Source organism: Hypanus sabinus, chromosome 28, assembly GCF_030144855.1.
Source record: "Hypanus sabinus isolate sHypSab1 chromosome 28, sHypSab1.hap1, whole genome shotgun sequence".
NCBI classification, from domain to species: Eukaryota; Metazoa; Chordata; class Chondrichthyes; order Myliobatiformes; family Dasyatidae; genus Hypanus; species Hypanus sabinus.
The window spans coordinates 45,432,945-45,452,593 of record NC_082733.1 but is presented as its reverse complement, the minus strand read 5'-3'; the positions used below and the strand labels follow the sequence as shown (position 1 = coordinate 45,452,593).

The 19,649-nt window shown below is 41.6% G+C and overlaps 1 protein-coding gene across 5 annotated transcripts in view; it reads right to left on the bottom strand.

Moving 5' to 3' along the window:
* trpm7 (transient receptor potential cation channel, subfamily M, member 7) overlaps positions 1-19,649 on the bottom strand; it is a 171,989-nt gene that overhangs the window by 19,970 nt on the left and 132,370 nt on the right. For 4 of the 5 annotated variants that reach the window (XM_059953134.1, XM_059953135.1, XM_059953136.1 and 1 more), the window contains 8 exons: positions 16,524-16,656; positions 15,127-15,314; positions 13,254-13,386; positions 10,119-11,275; positions 9,148-9,242; positions 8,950-9,058; positions 7,650-7,735; positions 1,880-1,920 (listed from right to left, as the gene is read on the bottom strand). In XM_059953134.1, coding sequence (XP_059809117.1) covers positions 1,880-1,920; positions 7,650-7,735; positions 8,950-9,058; positions 9,148-9,242; positions 10,119-11,275; positions 13,254-13,386; positions 15,127-15,314; positions 16,524-16,656 — 1,942 coding nt within the window. The remainder of the gene's footprint in view (positions 1-1,879; positions 1,921-7,649; positions 7,736-8,949; positions 9,059-9,147; positions 9,243-10,118; positions 11,276-13,253; positions 13,387-15,126; positions 15,315-16,523; positions 16,657-19,649) is intronic. The other variant, XM_059953137.1, reaches the window with a different exon arrangement.

Here is a 19,649-nt window from a genome sequence, read left to right as displayed (position 1 = left end):
CAGACTGTAGCCCTCCCACCTGTGTAGCTATCCAAACTTCTCTTAAGTGTTGAAATCAAACCTACTTCCATTGAAATCTCACTCCACATACTCACCACTCTGAGTGAACAAGTTAACCCCCCCAAGTTCCCGTAAATAGTTCATTTTTCACCCTTAAGCCATGATCTCCAAGATGTAGTCTCACCTAGCCTTCATTGGAAAAAGCCTGCTTGCACTTACCCTATCTATACCCTTCATACATACGTACACCTCTATCAAATCTCCCTTTATTCTCCTATGCTCTAGGGATTAGACCTAACCATTGTTAAATTGAAGCATTGAACCTATTCAACCTTTCCCTGTAACTCAGGTCCTCAGGTAGTGGTAACATCCTTGTAAATTTTCTCTGCACATTTTCAATCTTATTGCTATCTTTCCTGTAGGTAGGTGATCAGAACTGCACACAATACTCCAGATTAGGTCTCACAAATGTCTTAGACAATTTCAACGTAACTTTACTCTTACTGTCACCAAACAATTGATACTAGAGTGTACAATCAGCACAGCAATATTTGATTCTGCGCTTCGTGCTCCCTGAAGTACAAATCAAAGTAAATATAATAAAAATTTAAATTATAAGTCATAATTAGAAAATAGAAAAGGGAAAGTAAGGTAGTGCAAGTCAGGTCTGGATATTTGGAAGGTACGGCCCAGATCTGGGTCAGGATCCGTTCAGCAGTCTTATCACAGTTGGAAAGAAGCTGTTCCCAAATCTGGCCGTACGAATCTTCAAGCTCCTGAACCTTCTTCCGGAGGGAAGTGGGACAAAAAGTATGTTGGCTGGGTGGGTTGTGTCCTTGATTATTCTGGCAGCACAGCATGCGGTGTAAAGTGAGTCCAAGGATGGAAGATTGGTTTGTGTGATGTGCTGGGCTAGGTTCATGATCTTCTGCAGCTTCTTCCGGTCTTGGACAGGACAACTTCCATACCAGGTTGTGATCCACCCTGGAAGAATGCTTTCTACGGTGCACCTATAAAAATTAGTGAGGATTTTAGGGGACAGGCCAAATTTCTTCAGCTTTCACAGGAAGTAAAGGCGCTGGTGGGCCTTCTTGGCAGTGGACTCTGCTTGGTTAGACCAAGTCAGGTCATTTGTGATATTCACCCTGAGGAACTTAAAGCTTTTAAGTTTAATAACATCTGAATTATTACACTCTGACTTACTATACTCTACTTTGACTTATGAAGGTCAATGTGCCAAAAGCTTTCTTTACAACCCTATCTACCTGTGGATTATGGACCTGCATTCCCAGATCCCTCTGTTTTACCACACTCCTCATTGCCCTGGGCAAGATCTATCCTGTTTGGCCCTCCAGTGCAACACCTCCCAATATCTATATTAAATTCCATCTGCCATTTTTAAGCCAATTTTTCCAGCTGATCCAGACCCCTCTGCAAGCTTTGATAGTCTTCCTCGTTGATCACTGGTGCACACTTCAGTGACTGGAGTGACTGCTTAGATGGATGATGGGATGCCAGCCAAACATGCCGCTTTGTCCTGGATTGTACTGAGCTTCTTGGGGGTTGCAAGTAGAGGGGCATCCATCACATTCCAACCTCTGACTTCTGCCTGTGTCACCATAGAATATCCAGCCTTGGGCCTGTTCTTGTAATCACAGTATACATTTTGTTACTGGTGACTTCCATATTGTATTGGTGGATAACTCAGTGATGGTAATGGCAGATGAAAGGAAGATAGTTGGTAAAGCAACTGGAAATGGTTACATTAAGGACACTGCCCTGAGGAACTCCTGCAGCCACCTCCTCACATAGGGACGCTTGAGCAGCAACAACCACAATGCTGTAATATCAACGATTCGACAAAATTCTATCCACTTACATTTGACAGCTGGTTGCAACAGGTTTGTCTTCCAGACGACCCTAAAAGAAAAAGGAAAGTTGTTAGGGAAGATGAATACACTGGTGTATATAATACATGTTGTGCTTTAATGATGCTGTTTTTATGTTAGTTGTACATCCAGTGTTGGGCACGTTGGTCAACTTAAGCTCCGGCACGTAGACTGGATGATTTAAAACTGCAATCACTTAATACAGATGGTCTTTTCTGGAATGAAATCTGGCTACAACATTGCCATGTCTTCTATATTAAAAAAAACAGCATGGCTCGTGATTTAATGCTCAGAATCTGGTCATCTTATTTTCCAGTTCTGAAAGGCTGATATGAAAAGATTCTTATTCTCACTTTGCAGTGCTGTTGAGTACATCTTGTTTTTAACCCCAGTCCATTCAAGGACGTTGATTGGAATTGGAAATATCATTGTAAAAACAGTATTTAGTTCATCCTCCATTTACAATCTGTACAACATAATGTCATTTCAGATGGAGACCTGAACCGATCTGACAATTCATCCACATTTTCTTAAGCAGTGTGCTAATTTGTAAATGAAAGATGAATTAACATTGAAGACATCCTAATGCAAATTTATATTTTCATGTTAGAAGGAGGAATTTCCAGCATGTCTCAAAAAGCCCAGTTTTAGGATCTCTCGTTTTAGAAAACAGCAGTAGAAATGAGGCAAAAATACATTTTTAAAAAAGTCAACATTTTCTTCAATGTTACTGCAGAAACAAATCAAACAAGGTATAGAATAAATGATAGCATTTCGATTTGGATCTGAAAAATGATTCCAGACTTCATAATTTGAGATTAAATTAATAACACATTAACTATCTGACAGCTTTTCGTTAAATTAAGTTGTTGTGCAAAAAGAGACCACAGATGCAATTTTCAGATTAGGCAAGATGTATCAGTATATCATCCCTTAACGCAGAGCCAATTCTTAATTTATATCCACCGATATTAGCCAAATTTCACCCTTCTTGAGGGTAAATTTCAATAATAGGTGTGATATTATGCACTAGTTCATTTCACTGAAATGTTTAGAGTTTGAAGGCTTGAAGATTATAATACATCTCTTTCTGTAGATGCTACCTGACCAAGTGTTTCCAGCACTTATTTATACAGGTTTCCAGCACCTACAGTTTATGTGGTGACTAGAGAGCAGTTAGAATAATCTGCACAGATCATAGAAATGGTAAAGCTGGAGCTGGAGCTGGATGAACTACGGATCATTCGGGAGGCAGGGGCAGAGATAGATAGGAGTTATCACGAGGTAGTCACACCAAAAAACCAAGAAGTAGGCAGATGGGTGATGGTCCAGAGAGGCAGGGGGAGCAGGCAGAGAAAGCAGAGCACCCCTACGGCCATTCCCATTAACAATAAGTATACCGTACTGGATACTGTTGATGGGGATGACCTACCAGGAATGAGTTGTAGTGGTCTTGCCTCTGGCACAGAGGTTGAACCCTCAACTAGAAAGGGGAGGAGGGAAGAGAAGAGAGCGATAGTTTTAGGGGATTCTATAGTTAGGGGGGCAGATAGGAGATTTTGTGGGGCAGATCGGGAGTCTCAGATGGTATGTTGCCTCCCTGGTGCAAGGGTCTGGGACATCTCAGATCGGGTGCAGGGTATTCTTGAGAATGAGGGCATGAACCCAGATGTAGTGGTCCATGTAGGGACCAATGATGTAGGTAAGGTGAGTGAGGGGGTCCTGCTTAGAGAATTCAGGGAGTTAGGAGTGAAGCTGAAAGGCAGGACCTCCAGGGTGACAATCTCGAGATTGCTACCTGTGCCACGTGCGCGTGAGGCGAAGAATAGAATGATTATGCACATTAATACGAGGCTGAGAGCATGGTGCAGGAAGGAAGGGTTCAGGTTTTTGGATAATTGGTCTTTGTTCCAGGGACATTGGGATCTGTTTCGAAGGTACGGTCTACATCTGAACCGGAGGGGTACTAACATTCTTGCAGGAGTGTTTGCCAGTGCTGCTCGGGGGGGGTTTAAACTAGATGTGCAGGGGGCAGGGATCCAGATCCAGAGGGTTGGTCAGAAGGAGCATGGGGTTAAATGTGTAGAAGGTTTGGTTGATCTTGAGAAGGTCATCAAAATTCAGGGTGCAATTAGCCCGATGGAAGTTCAAGGAGCTGGGTTAGGTACAGTAGACAGTGTTTTAAGCAAAGAGAGGAGGAATGGGCTAAGAATTCTATACTTGAATGCGCGTAGTGTCAGAAATAAGACAGATGAGCTTGAAGCTCAGATGAAAATGGGGAACTACGATATTGTTGGGATAACGGAGACATGGCTGCAAGGGGATCAGGCCTGGGAATTGAGTGTACCAGGGTATACGTGCTATCGTAGAGACAGAAATATGGGAAGAGGGGGTGGGGTGGCCCTGTTGGTGAGGAATGAGATTCAGTCCTTAGCAAGAGGTGACTTGGGAGCAGGGGAAGTAGAGTCTGTGTGGATTGAGCTGAGGAACAGTAAGGGTAAAAAGACCCTAATGGGTGTTGTGTACAGGGCCCAAACAGTAGCGTGGATATTGGGTACAAGTTGATTAGGGAGTTAACATTGGCATGTGCTAAAGGTAATGCAGTCATTATGGGAGATTTCAACATGCAGGTGAACTGGGAGAATCAGGTAGTAGGTGCTGGACCCCAGGATAGGGAGTTTGTGGAGTGTCTAAGGGATGTATTTTTAGAACAGCTTGTGCTTGAGCCAACCAGGAACGAGGCTATTTTGGACTTGGTGATGTGTAATGAACAGGAATTGATAAGTGATCTTGAAGTAAAGGAGCCATTAGGAAGTAGTGATCATAACATAAGTTTTTATCTACAATTTGAGAGGGATAAGGGCAGATCAGAGGTGTCAGTGTTGCAATTAAATAAAGGAGACTACGGAGCCATGAGGGAAGAACTGGCCAAAGTTAAATGGGCGGATGCCCTGGCAGGAAAGACAGTGGATCAGCAGTGGCAGATATTCTTGGGGATTATACAAAAGATGCAAAAGCAGTTCATTCCAATGAGAAGGAAGGATTCAAAGAGGGGGAAGGGGCCACAGTGGTTGACAAAGGAAGTCAGAGATTGTATAGCATTAAAGAAAAAGAAGTATGACAGGGCTAAGATGAGTGGGAATACAGATGATTGGGAAAGCTTTAAGGAACAGCAGATCTTAACTAAAAAAGCAATACGGAGAGAAAAAATCAGGTATGAGCTCAGTCTAGCCAGGAATATAAAAGAGGATAACAAAAGCTTTTTTAGCTATGTGAAGAGAAAGAAGATAGTTAAGAACAATGTTGGCCCCTTGAAGAATGAATTGGGAGAAATTATTATGGGAAACAGGGAAATGGCAACAGAATTTAATGCGTACTTTAGATCTGTCTTCACCAGGGAGGACACAAGCAATCTCCCAGATGTATGGATGGGCCAGGGTCATAAGATATCAGAGGAATTGAGACAGATTGACATTAGGAAAGAAACTGTGATGAGTAGACTGGTAGGACTGAAGGCTAGTAAATCCCCGGGTCCAGATGGTCTGCATCCGAGGGTTCTAAGAGAGGTGGCTCAGGAAATTGCGGATGCATTGGTAATCATTTTCCAATGTTCCTTAGATTCAGGATCAGTTCCTGAAGATTGGAGAGTGGCTAATGTTATCCCACTTTTCAAGAAGGGAGGGAAGGAGAAAACGGAGAACTATCATCCTGTTAGCCTAACGTCAGTCATGGGGAAGATGCTTGAGTCCATTACTAAGGACGAAATAGTGGCACATCTTGATGGCAGAAATAGGATTAGGCCGAGCCAGCATGGATTTACCAAGGGCAAATCATGCTTGACTAATCTGTTGGAGTTTTTTGAGGGTGTAACAAGGATGTTAGACGAGGGTAAGCCAGTGGATGTTGTGTACCTAGATTTTCAGAAGGCATTCGATAAGGTGCCACATAGGAGATTGGTGAGTAAAATCAGAGCTCATGGCATTGGGGGCAGGGTTTCAACATGGATAGAAAACTGGTTGGCAGATAGAAAGCAAAGGGCAGCAGTGAATGGGTGTTTCTCGGACTGGCTGGAGGTGACTAGTGGGGTACCACAGGGCTCTGTATTGGGACCACAGCTCTTTACGATTTATGTCAACGATTTAGATGAGGGCATTGAAAACTATATCAGCAAGTTTGCTGACGATACTAAACTGGGTGGCAGTGTGACATGCGAAGAGGACGTTAGGAGAATACGGGGAGACTTGGATAGGCTGGGTCAGTGGGCAGATACTTGGCAGATGTCATTCAATATGAATAAATGTGAAGTTATCCACTTTGGAAGCAGGAACAAGAGGGCAGAGTATTGTCTGAACGGTGTAGAGTTAGGTAAGGGAGAAATGCAAAGAGACCTAGGGGTCCTAGTTCACCAGTCAATGAAGGTGAATGAGCAAGTGCAACAGGCAGTGAAGAGGGCAAATGGAATGTTGGCCTTTGTTACAAGGGGAATTGAGTACAAGAGCAAGGATGTCCTTTTGCATTTGTACAGGGCCCTGGTGAGACCACACCTGGAATATTGTGTACAGTTTTGGTCTCCAGGTTTAAGGAAAGACATTCTGGCAATTGAGGAAGTGCAGCGTAGATTCACTAGGTTGATTCCTGGGATGGCAGGGCTGTCTTACGCAGAGAGATTGGACTTGTACACGCTGGAATTGAGGAGATTGAGAGGGGATCTGATTGAAACATTTAAGATAATTAAAGGATTTGATAGGATTGAGGCAGGAAATATGTTCCAGATGTTGGGAGAGTCCAGTACCAGAGGGCATGGATTGAGAATAAGAGGTCAGTTATTTAAAACAGAGTTGAGGAAGAGCTTCTTCTCCCAGAGAGTTGTGGAGGTGTGGAATGCACTGCCTCGGAAGACGGTGGAGGCCAATTCTCTGGATGCTTTCAAGAAGGAGCTAGATAGAAATCTGATGGATAGGGGAATCAAGGGATATGGGGACAAGGCAGGGACTGGGTATTGAAAGTGAATGATCAGCCATGATCTCAGAATGGCAGTGCAGACTCGAGGGACCGAATGGTCTACTTCTGCACCTATTGTCTATTGTCTAAAGACAAACTGATTGGGTTCAAAGGATTACAGGTTTCCCCCACAATCTGAAGGTAGAGCATTCCTATGAAACCGTTTGTAAACCGAAATATCGTAAAGCGAAGAAGCAATTACCATTAATTTATATGGGAAAAATTTTTGAGCCTTCCCAGACCCAAAAAAATAACTTACCAAATCATACCAAGTAACACATAAAACCTAAAATAACACTAACATAGAGTAAAAGCAGGAATAATATGATAAATATACACCCTATATAAAGTAGAAAAATTGTAGTTATGGTGTAGTTTCACTTATCAATATTGGGAAGACAGCCAGCCAAAAATCGATTTGGAGAGAAAAAAAATTGGCACATACATGCCTACGCAAACAACTGCCCGCACAAGGCTTCACGGTCATTGTAGTCTTTCTCAGGGTAAACACACGTATAAAGCGTGCGTCTTTTTTCGTAAAAGTGAAAATCCTCTTTGGTTAGTGAAAACAGGTACTAATGTAGGTCTTTCGTAACAGCGAGTTGTCGTAAAGTGAACGTTTGAAAAACGGGGGACACTTGTACTTTTAAAATCAGTCTCAGAGACACTTTAAAATTGATTGCTTTCCAACAGTTAAGCACCACAGCTGATGTAACACTACCAACATTATCTTTCAACAGTCACGATAATCAGACTGACCATGACAGAAGCTTTCGAATCCTCTCGGAAGAATGTTACATCTTCAGCAGAGGCCCTGATCCGGTCTTTACCACCTTTAGCTTGTACTGAAGTGAACAGAAACAAAAAAAAAACTGTAGAGCAATGATACAAATATTTTGAAAGGCATCAAAATGGTGTTTTAAGAATTTCTTTATACTTAATCAAGAAATTGGTAAGAAGTGGAAGACTAATGGACAGATAAACTGATACATCCAAAAAGTGATACCAATAAAATCAAATCACTGACTTTACAAATAGTGCCCAACTAGAAAGGAAGCAGTGTTAGAGCCAATGCTGAAGAATGAAGCTGTGCACTTGGGAATCGTGACTATAGCGATAAAAGTAGTACAAATAGTCTAAACTGGGGGGAGGACAAATGGCTGAAAGGCAGTCCAGTCCTCTGTTGATTACAGTTCAGGAAGAACGAAGACATTTTCAGAGACAACTATGTGGAATGGGCTGGAAGAATTGTCATCTGCAGCTACTCTGTTGGAAATGCAAGACCATAAGACACAGGATCAGAATTAGGCTACTTGACCCATTGAATCTGTTCCCCCATTCAATCATGGCTGATCCTTTTATCCCCTCCTCAGCCCCACTCCCCGGCTTTCTCCCCGTAACCTTTGATGTTGTGTCCAATCAAGTACCCATCAAGCTCTGCCTTAAATACACCCAACGATCTGGCCACCACAGTTGCCCGTGATAATAAATTCCACAAATTCACCACCCTCTGGCTACAGAAGTTTCTCCACATCTGTTTTAAATGGATGCCCCTCTACCCTGAGGCTGTGCCCGCTTGTCCTACTCTGTTTAGGGCTTTCATATACGAAAGGTTTCGATGAGATCCACATCCTTCTAAATTCCAGCAAGTACAAACCTAAAGCTATCAAACATCCCTTGTAAATGGAAGACAGGTGGGAAGAGGAGAGCGAGAGAGAACAACGCTGGAATGGAAGCAGAGTCCAAGTTGGGCTTTGTTTGGCCTCTTACACTGTTCAAACACAGAGGTCACAATTCTCTGATCCAGTGTCTACTGTCAGCATTTTCTTTTCATTTCCAGTATCTAACTCATGCAATGTTTCATTTGCATCTTAATTGTTTTTCTTTTATTTAGAAAAAAGGTGAAACGGGAAAAAAATACCCTAACTTAGTAAATATTTGAAAATTGGGATCAAGTCAGAGTTGAGGCAGTGCTTCTAAATGCTTTTGGAACTGAGAATATAGGGCTTGCTTAAACTAAATAGCAATGTTCAGTGTTCCCCGTGAGCTTGAAACTTACAAGAGAATGCTTGAGCAGATGCATTAGAAGTTAACAGACTGCCATGAAGCTCCGCAAATCCAGTACAAGAATTCACTGCTCTCAGATGATAGTCACCGTGGTGGGTTCCCTATAAAGAATGGAGGTATTAGCATCCATTGGACCCCAAGATGGAAAGAGTGGGTGGGAAGAAGAAAGAAAAAAATATAAACCACATACCAAATCATGAACGGGTCCCACCATTGACTTCTGCTCCTTCAACTTTATTGCTGCTCCTGTTCCCAACTTTGGCATCTCCAGTAAGTCTTTGTGACCTTAATTAAAACACATTTGCAAGTTAACAAGATTTATTTAATGGCTGCTAATAAACTGACAATATAAAAGAAAATGTTAGTATAATGCATGCAACTTTGAAACGTTTCACATCTGACCTCACACACCAATGATATCAGTCCAGGTATCATCGACTAGAGTGTAAACAGAGATGCATATTTAAAACAGTGAAACAAATTTTGATATGAAATGTATTTTACACATTTCTGATTTAATATTCTAAATTTGCATGTTTTTATCCATAATTACTTCTCTAATTAAAGTAATTGATTTCTCACTGAAGACCCAGCAATGATCAGTATTATCAATTCCATGTTATGGAAACCTTTCAAATGTCAAACATAAAGCCAATAAAACTTGCTAGTTTTCACGTCACCATAAATCAGATGACACTGCACAATATCCTGTGCCTTCCTATTATAGACATGGAGAAAATACCCTGCGTGCTCTGGATTTGATTGAGTTACAATAGTTTTAGAATTTAACGCAGGAGGCTTGCAGTACAGCATTGAAACTCCCAGCCCATTATCGCTTTAAAACGATCTCTTGGACATGAGGCACAGTGCGACAAAGGGCACGTCTCTATGCTGCAACATCTCTGATTCCAATAGTTAAGCAAGGAAATGATCAGAACTGCAGACAAGCCAAGCATGGATTGGAGGTACAAATCTGAGACATTCAAGAGGATATAGTAGTGTTACTGAACTGGTGAAACAGAGTGGAGCAGTAGTGCTTTAATTTAAAACACAGGAAAAAGAGGGGCAATAAAACCAAGGAGAGTCCCAAGCAATGCACCAACAGTGAAGTCACCTGCAACCAGAAGTCCCACAAAGTTACAGTGGTACAGGAGCTCAAACCTCTACATTGAGTTTTATTCCACAGGTCACTCAGAAGTCCTGTATTGTTCCCAATACTGATATGTTGATTTCGCAATTCGATAGCCTGCATGAAGCAATCGTCCAAATCTCTTTGCCCCTTTCTGATTCTTTCACAGGTTTCGTTACTGGATATGGCAGCTGTAGTTAATTCACCTGCTGGCAGAGGTCCTTTTGTTTGAAACTGGTTGTCAAAGTCGTGCATGGCCCTTGGATTGTATTTGGTGCTTCGGTCATGACTGCTACCAGTATCAGTGCTACTCTCAGTATCAATGAAGGCGTGATTGAAATATCCTTCCATTTCAAAGCAAGCTGTGGTGGGAGTGTGGCAACAGAAGCTGCAAGCAGGATGACAAGGACAGCAGCACATCTCTTCAGGCAAAGCACAAACAACTTCTCTATACTTACCAACAAAAGCCCCAAATTCAACAGAACTCCCGTCAGCATCTACATCAGTTTTAACTGAATCGACTGAATTAGGCACAAGCTCCAGTTGGCTTGAGCCACTTGGCTGAGATGGAGTACTAACAAAAAACTTGGCGGATGGGGAGGAGAGATTTGGTATGCTATGGAATGACTGTCCTGGCTTCAGGTCACTGGTCAAAGACTGAGTTTTCCCAAGGCCAATGTGGCTCCGATGCCGCAGTTCAGAGGAAGGAGCTGCTTTGGGTAGTAAGGCACAGCCGGAGGATCCAGCCTCGTGAATGTTCTGTTCATTCTGCTGGGAACCTGAAAGCAATTCCTGACCAAACTTTCTGCTCAACACCTCCTTTTGGGAAGGGTTGATATATTCCTGAATGAAACCGTCGACACAGATAGAATTGCCAGTGTTCATGCCTCGTTGAGGAAAAGAAGAGCCAAAGTATCTTCCAATGCTGTGTTTTTTCAATGAGGTTTTTAATGGGACATCAGAAACATTCTCTCCCAGGTTTTTTGAAATGCTGAGCTCACGAGTAATTTCATTGTGCACCTCTGTGGCCTCAGAAGCTTTTTGAGCAGTCAGTGCTTTCAATGTATCCACCGTCAGAGCTGACAGGTCCTGCAGATGGCCAATCTGACTGTCCAAGGTTTGCAATGAACGCTTTATATAATTTACTCGGTCACCCACTTCTTTTAATTGGATGGACATATTTTCAACTCTAAAGAGAAAGAGAAGCAGAGAATCAGCTTCATTATTTCACACTCATCTAGACAATTGTGAAGATTATGTCTCAGATATATAAACTGCACCATTTCCTCAAAAATATCTCAATGTTTAGAAGATTAACAGACACCAATTTTGTTTCAAAAAAGGTGGAAGCAAAACTTAGTCAAAGAGGACTTGATGTAAAAGCAGATAAATGGTGGTGGTGGAGCAGAGACTGGTGGTGGTTTCAGCACAGAATGAGCTCTAGGCCTAGATGAGTAAATGCACCAACAAAAATGCGGCATACAGCAAAGCTTATACAACATTAAGGATTCAATGGAAGGTTGGGGAGGGTGCTTGCATGTAGTTTCATCACAGTAAAGTCATGGAGCTAAAGCCATAACCAGAGAATTCAAACATGGATACCCCCACTTTAAGGTAAATCAGCAGAACAAGAGCCAGAGGTGAGCAGGATAAGGTAGTGAGCTGAGGTCAGTCTCTTGAGGGAGAAAGGATAGCACTGGAACAATGAAGGAGGACTGGCTTTGGACAACACTGCAGGGAAGTTTGGAACCTGTATTGAAGATGATGCAGGGTCAGTAGTTCCGATACTCTGAGCAGAACAGATTTACGGTCTGGTTAAACATGCAGTGGCAGTGAAGACTTAAATCAACAGTGAGTTGGAAAGATGATGGGTTTCCAAAGTTTAACGGAAACCAAAATCTCCTTGCAGAGTTAAGCTGTACTCCAAAATATGATTAGATTCAACTAGTTGGGTCAATCGAACCCAGCCTCCTGTTCTCAGTGCTACAGGACACTAGAAATACAAACTGCAGTCCTCAGGAAATCTTACCAGTTAGTTTGCTGTGCATCAGAGTACACAAAAAAGGTACAACAGATGAGAATCATAATGGACATTAAAACCTAATCTAGAATCGTTAAATAGTAAATAAGAAATTAATTACTGAAGTCAGGGCATCAATTTTTGAATTTCTCTGGTGGTATATTGCGATTTGAGAAACTGTTTCATTGTATACAACAGGAAAATAGAATTCATTTCAGCAAATTAAACCCTAACTGGAGATCACTTTTAAAGTAGTTTGTATGTAACTACATTTCAACCACATTCCTTTATTGTATTGCATACTTTGATCATGAGATGGGCAACCAGCTTGAGCAGACTTGTGTTAGTGGTTAGGGTTAGGGCTATTATCAAAATGGTCAATTTTCATCATTGAAACAAGTCCCAAATCAGTGCAGGCAAACTCCACACCTTTCTAACAAACTGCTCAACCCCATATGCGGACTAGTCTTGGAAGGCACATATAAAAGAGGAAGCACCTCTTGAACCCAGAGCATACCTGTCTCATGATCCAAGGACCAATTTCAATAGCAATTGCTAGAAAAAATATCTTCCCTTTGTCCCAATTTAAGTCTTTTTTCGTTTGTGTTTAAATATTGTTAAGTACTTAAAATTTTCTACTTGAAGTTCAACAGCTTTTCCGAAGTCTGCAAGTATCAGGGCTATTTAAAAGTTACTGAAATTAATGAGAAATTCTACAGCTGGCAAAGCCACCAAACACTCTGCAGTACAAAGCTCTATCAGGCCACACTGCTGAGTTCTAGCATGCAGAGTCCATGACATAACTGGGCTGCATAGGACATGCCTTGATGGGAATGTAGGCTCATGACATGCATGATTCTGGCCTGGATCCAAAACGAGATTTTGAGATGGTCCGAATCTCCCTATTACCAGGGCTGCTAAAAAAATCTGTGCAATTTTTATAGAGAATTTTACACCTAGCCACTGAACTCCTCAAAATGGATTATTAATCTATCATCCTTGGAAGCAAAAAGGCAGCTAAATTTGCCAAGATATTATTAACCATGTTTACTGGAATATTTGATATGCTGGCTACTGCATATTACCAAATTGAATCAAAATTCACTTTTAAAACTGTCAAACATGGTTCTAAAAACTTAAATCCTACCTTTCAGAAGTCACTCGAATTCGTTCCTCACTCCCTGAATGAAATCTATCCTCTTTCTCATGGAAGTACTTATCCACACATTGTTCTTCAAAGTCATGCAACTTCTTCTGATCATCCTCACTGACAAACAGTTCTGAAAGATAGAGGGGCACAGGAAACTTGGAGCCTGCTTTACTACTGTCACTTGTACAATGTAAAGCTTGTCTTGCACCGTGATCATACAGGTCACATCATTACACCATGCATTGAGCTAGAACAAGGTATTAACAGTAACAATGCAGAAAAACCTGCAACAGCTACAGAGAAAGTACAGTGCAGGTAAACAAAGTGCAAAATCAGAACAGTGAAGTCAAGAGTCCACCACATTGTACAAACGGTCATTTCAAGAGTCTGATACAGTGGGGTAGAAGCTGTCCTTGGGTCTGGTGACATGTGTTTTCATGTTTTTGTATCTTCTACTTGATGGGAGAAGGGAGGAGAAATAATCTCTAGAGTGGATGGGGTCTTTGAATATGTTGGCTGCTTGACTGAGGTGGTGAGGAGTGTAGACACAAACATATTTGGTAAGTGAAAGCATGCAAATCTAAGGGCTTGTATTCATTGAACTTATGATCCATCAGGATACAGACTAATGTGCATGTCTCCTGTCATTCCAACAAAAGCAAAGGAGAAACAAACAGTTTAGATTGATAGAGCATGGAAATAGGCCCTTTGGCCCAACAGGTCCATGCCAACCCAGATTCTCACCTAAGCTAGAAGCATTTGCCTGTGCTTGGCCCATATACCTCCAGATCAGGGGTTTCCAATCTGGGGTGCACAGAGCCCTCATTTAATGGCAGGAGCCCATGGCATGAAAAAGGCTGCAAACTCCTGATCTAGATCTGTCCTAGCCATGTTGTTGCTAAACTACTTTCTTTCCCCTTTCTTTCCTGTCCTGAGGAGTCTCTGTTTATTCCCCTTCACAAACGCTGTCTTTATTCCTCTAGCATTCTGTTCGTTATTTCCTCTGACAGCTCATTCCACATACAGATCACTAACTGGGTGAATAAGTTGCCCCTCAGATTCCTAGTAAATCTCTCCTCTCTTACCTTAAACCCATGTCCTCTTGTTCTTGATTCCCCAACACTGGGAAAATGACTGCACACATTCACCCTCATGATTATGACCCTCAATTTTATATAGCACTCATTATATATCATCCCTCATTCTCCTACATTCCAATGAAGAGTCCCAGCAACACCCTTGTAAATCACCTTTGCACCCTTTCCAGCTTAGTGGTATCTTTCGTATAGGAGGTAACCAAAACTAAATAGCTCACCAACAATTTGCACAATGGCAACACAACTTCCCAACTTCTATACTGAATGTCCTGACGAAAGCCTGCATGCAAAAAGTCACGTTCACCTGCGACACCACTTTCAGGGACCACGTCCTCTTATTAGTTGGTCCCTCTATTTTAGGACATTCCTGATGGCCCTAATACTCATTGTGAGAGTCCTACTCTCATTTGTCTTCCCAAAATGCAACGCGTCACTGTTATCGGAATTAAATTCCATTTTTATTTTGCAGAGCTGCTAATGTGAAAAGATGTATGAAAATATTAATGAAAAGGAAAACAATCATGCACTGAGAACATACTGAACAAAAGTACTACAATCAACCTGCAGCTGAAACAAAAGGGGGGGCAAACCATTTGAATAAATGTTAACATTTATATGTTATAGAAAGTCAGAGGTGGATTTGTACGATATTTATTAATATCAGTTTTACTCAACAGAAGTCATTACAACGGTATCAGACATGAAGTAGTCAAACAACTGTAGACCATAGGATAATGCTTTTCAGCAACCAACATCCTGAAGATGCGCCTTACTTGGTCCGCCTTGACCTCGGTCACGTTTCCTTCCTTGTCGACAAAGGTGAGAGATTAACAAAGCAAAGTGGCTGAGCAGAATGAGAGGTGGTGGCAGCACTGGCTTTTCATGATACGCCATGATAAAGTGGTACCGCTGGTATTTCCACACAATGTTTGAAATGGCCTTCACTTGGAAATACACATTGCTAAAAAGAATAAAAGAAAGTTACTTACAAACTTTGATTTTATTTGGGTTTCTCCAGGCTCGGACAAACTAGTTAAGTAGATATATGTCATTAAAAAAAAAATTAACGGCATTCATTATTGGGAACTCAAATCTTACTGACTGATTAAATGCTCTTTTTCAGATCATCCTTCCAATCAAATATCTGACATGTGCATCCCCTGCCTACAGCTTCCTAACCATTGCTCCTGAAATTACTGAGACCACATAGTTCAAATTTTTTTTTTTGGCTTAGTGCCAATTTTTCCCTTTTCAAAGTGTTACATGCATTGAAAAGCTGCTAAATGAAAACAGTTGAAGGTATTTTGCACCACACATGTACAAGTCGCATTCATTAAAAAAAAATTCCAAACATACAAAAGTGACTAGAGTTAACAAAAAACACTGCTAAAAAAAGGGTTCCAAGCTTCTCGCAGAGAACAGGATTACAGAGTGTGTGACCATGGTAGCTATGAAAGGCCATCACAGCAGGGTGAAGTGAACATCCAGAACGGCAATGAGTGTGTTGTACATTGTTTCTGTGCTTCTAAGGGAACAAGTGTGTACTGACGAGAATTTGTAAGGCTACAGTCACAAATGAAGAATTTAAATTTATACAAGAAATTAAGTGTGTTCAAAGTATAAACAAGAGATCTGAAGATGCTCGAAATCCACAGCAACACAAAGAAATGCAGATAAGCAGGTCAGCCAGTATCTATAGTCAGAACACTACACCACAGAAGCAGGCCCTTCAGCCCATCTAGTTTGTATTAACCATTAATCTGCCTAGTCCCACTAACCTGCATGCAGATCACTGGCCTCCATACCCCTCATAACCAAATTTCTCTTAAATGCTGAAACTGAATCTGCATTCACCACGTGCTGACAGCTCATTTCACATTCTCACCATCCTCTGAGTAACGTTTCCTTTCCCATGTTCCCCTTAAACCTTTCACACTTAACCCATGACCCCTAGTTCTAGTCTCACCCAACCTCAGTGGAAAAATCCTGTTTGCATTAATCCCATCTATACCCCTCAATTTTGTATACGTTTCAGGTTGAAAGATGGAAAGGTCTCAGCCTGAAATATCAACTGTTTATTTCTCTCCATAGATGCCACCTGACCTGCTGAGCTCTTCCAGCTTACTGTGTGCAAAGTATCCCTTTTATGGTACTGTATAGTGGTACTCACTTGAAAAATGCAATGAGGAGATTCACCATGAGGATATACTGTACAAAGAGGTAGACTGCTTGTAAAAATGGTGTTATCCAATATCCAATGACGCAACGTTGCTTTGCACTGTCATCAGTATTGTTGGCACAGGCTTTAGGAAGAAAGGAAACATAAGGGTTGTCTCATACAGTTTAGTGAGGTATAATATCTACCCAAGGCTAATAGAGTGCTCCATACTTTACAGTATGGAAGCCCAATGGATCTGTAAAACAAAATGCAATATCCTGCAAAAACTGACAGCTTCATCTACAACAACTGGCAATAAAACTTCTCATCACTGATGAATATTCACTTTAGAAGCATGATTCATTTTGCAATTTTGAAGAGAATTGAGATATGTTCTTGCCATTTCTACTTCTTCACAATCCATAATTTTAAAGAAAGCCTACAGACCCTATCCAGAAGTTAGTCTCAGGCTTTTATGTATATGTACCCAGTGGAGTTCGTTGGTGGCTCGTATATTAAAGAACTGCTTTTTCTTCAACTTTATACGTAAATGAAACTTTTCTACCCTCATGATATCCTCTACGAGTTTCACTGAATACATCAATACGAGCTTTGGGTGAGATTACCGTTCAAAATCAACCTAAAGACTAAAAAGTAAAAAGTTCACCTTTCCATGTAATTCAAAGACACACTCATTTGGGAATTAAATAATGGGACAGTCATCTAAATTGATCCACAAGAGTCATAAATGAAGACGAGTGATTGGTAATAGTGGATTACAGGCCGCGTATTTTACAGTAGCTGCTGATAAAAGTGCTTCACAATCTTGGCTCAGACAATCTCATATAGGTACGCACAAAAATGTCCTGATCTGGCAGGCATTATTACCAACTCTGCACCTTGTGAACCCACGCTCAGCTGCTTATAGAGCTGCCTGTACAGATATAACCTTGAATTTGGTGTTTAACTGTCACTCAACCATACATGAATACCCATGAATTCACAAACAACAGCGTTACTCTGGAGCCAAGACACAAAACGCAGTACCAACAGTCATACACAGAACAAGCAGTAAAATATAGTCACATAAAAAAAACATAGTTCAAGTCCCTGAGTCCATGAATTTTGCAGCAGTCTGCAGTCGAACACAATACATCTTGTCTTCTGTCAAGTGAACACTGACTTCACCATGGATGCAATGCCACACTGCCTCCAGCACTCTGGTGGAGTGCACCAACTCCTGTGTCTCTCTGGGCAGGTGGAAATAGGTGACACTGTGGTTTGAGACCTAGAACTCGCTATGACTAAGGTCACAAGTTCCTCTGCCACACGCCAATAAAACAGTGAATCAGATATTACCAATGTCCAACAGGTTTTTGCGATCACAAGCAACAAAGACAATCATTTACTGTTAGACATGCACTGTCTTACCTATGTTGCAGGCAGCAGCACAATCCACACCAGGTCCAGCTCCTCCAGTTTCCCCACCCGCAAGCAACTGCAGTATTTTAAGTTCTTAATGCCCAGCAAGGTCTTGCAATTGTAAAAAATACATTTAAAAAGACCACCATTTTTGTTCGGGCCCGTGGAAGACTCTGCATCCAAGTGTACTGTCAGCTTACCAGAAGTCCTAGGAGTTTAGTGGAATGTAGTATTAAGGGACTGTATAGTCATGGCAATGAAGGCACAAGCACAAGGCAGGAAAAGTACCATATTCCCTGTTAAGGACATCTCCTCAGGGCTGAAGTAGATCTTGGAAAATTGAGGAGCAGTACTCAAATGTGGCTCACATATGAACCAACAACCCCAAGATATATAGCAGCAGAATTAGGCCATTTGGCCCATTGAGTCTGTTCCAACATTTCATCATGGCTGATCCAATTTTCCTCTCAGTCCCAATATCCTATCTTTAAAGGTGTGTAAAATCAAATCGATAAGATGAATATGTCGCCCTTCCAGTTCTCATTGAATCTTCACGGTGAGAGGGGAAAGATTTAAAGGTTTATTGTCAAAGTATGCATGTGTAATACAACTCTGATATTAGCCTTATCCAGATGGCCATGAAATACAGAAAGGCCGTACATCAACCCCCCCCCCCCCCCACAAACACACACAAAAAAGAAACAAAACTCACAAACCAGGTCAGTGGGACTGGGCAGAAAAATGGTTTGGCACAGCCAAGAAGGGCCAAAAGGCCTGTTTCTGTGCTGTAATGTTCTATGGTTCTACCTGTCCTTTCAAAACAATATGTATCCTTGGATGTTAAGCTCCCAACTATAATCTTCTTTCAGTCACGATTCAGTGATGCCTATATCATACCTGCCAATTTGCAACTATCATCTACCTTATTCCATATACTGCACGCGTTCAACAACACCTTCAGTCCTGTATTCATCCTTTTGAGTTCATCCTCCTTTTGCATTGCAATTCATCCAGTTGACTGCAATTCTGCCTCATCAACAGCCACTCCTCATTGCACATTGCCTCTGAAAACTACCTACCTCATTTGCAGCACTATTAACAGCCTTTCCTATGATACTTCTTACACTGAAATATATGCAGCTCAGGACACTAACTGCACAATGCTCAACTTCTTATTCCTAACTTTGTCTGAGGTCTTATCAACATCTCCTCTCCACTACCTGTTCTGGCACTCTGGTTCCATTCCCCGTACAACTCTAGTTTAAACCTCACTGTGCAGCATTAACAAACCTTCCCACTAGGATATTAGCCCCACTGCAGCTCAGGTGTAAGCCATCCCTTCAGTACAGGTACTTCCTTCCCTGGTATGGAGCCCAACGATCTAAAAGTCTTATGAACCCCCCCCATCCTATGCCAACTCCTTAGCCACATATTAACCTGTATAATCTTCCTAGTTCTGGCCTAAATAACATGTGACATGGTAGCAATCCTAAGATCACATCCCTGGAGGTCCTGCCCTTTAACTTGGAACCTAATTCCCTGAACTCCCTATCCAGAAGGTCACTTGTCCTGCTCGTATCATTGGTATCTACATGGGACACAACTTAGACAATAGATAATAGGTGCAGTAGACCATGTGGCCCTTTGAGCCTGCACCGCCACTCTGAGATCATGGCTGATCATCTACTATCAATACCCGGTTCCTGCCTTGTCCCC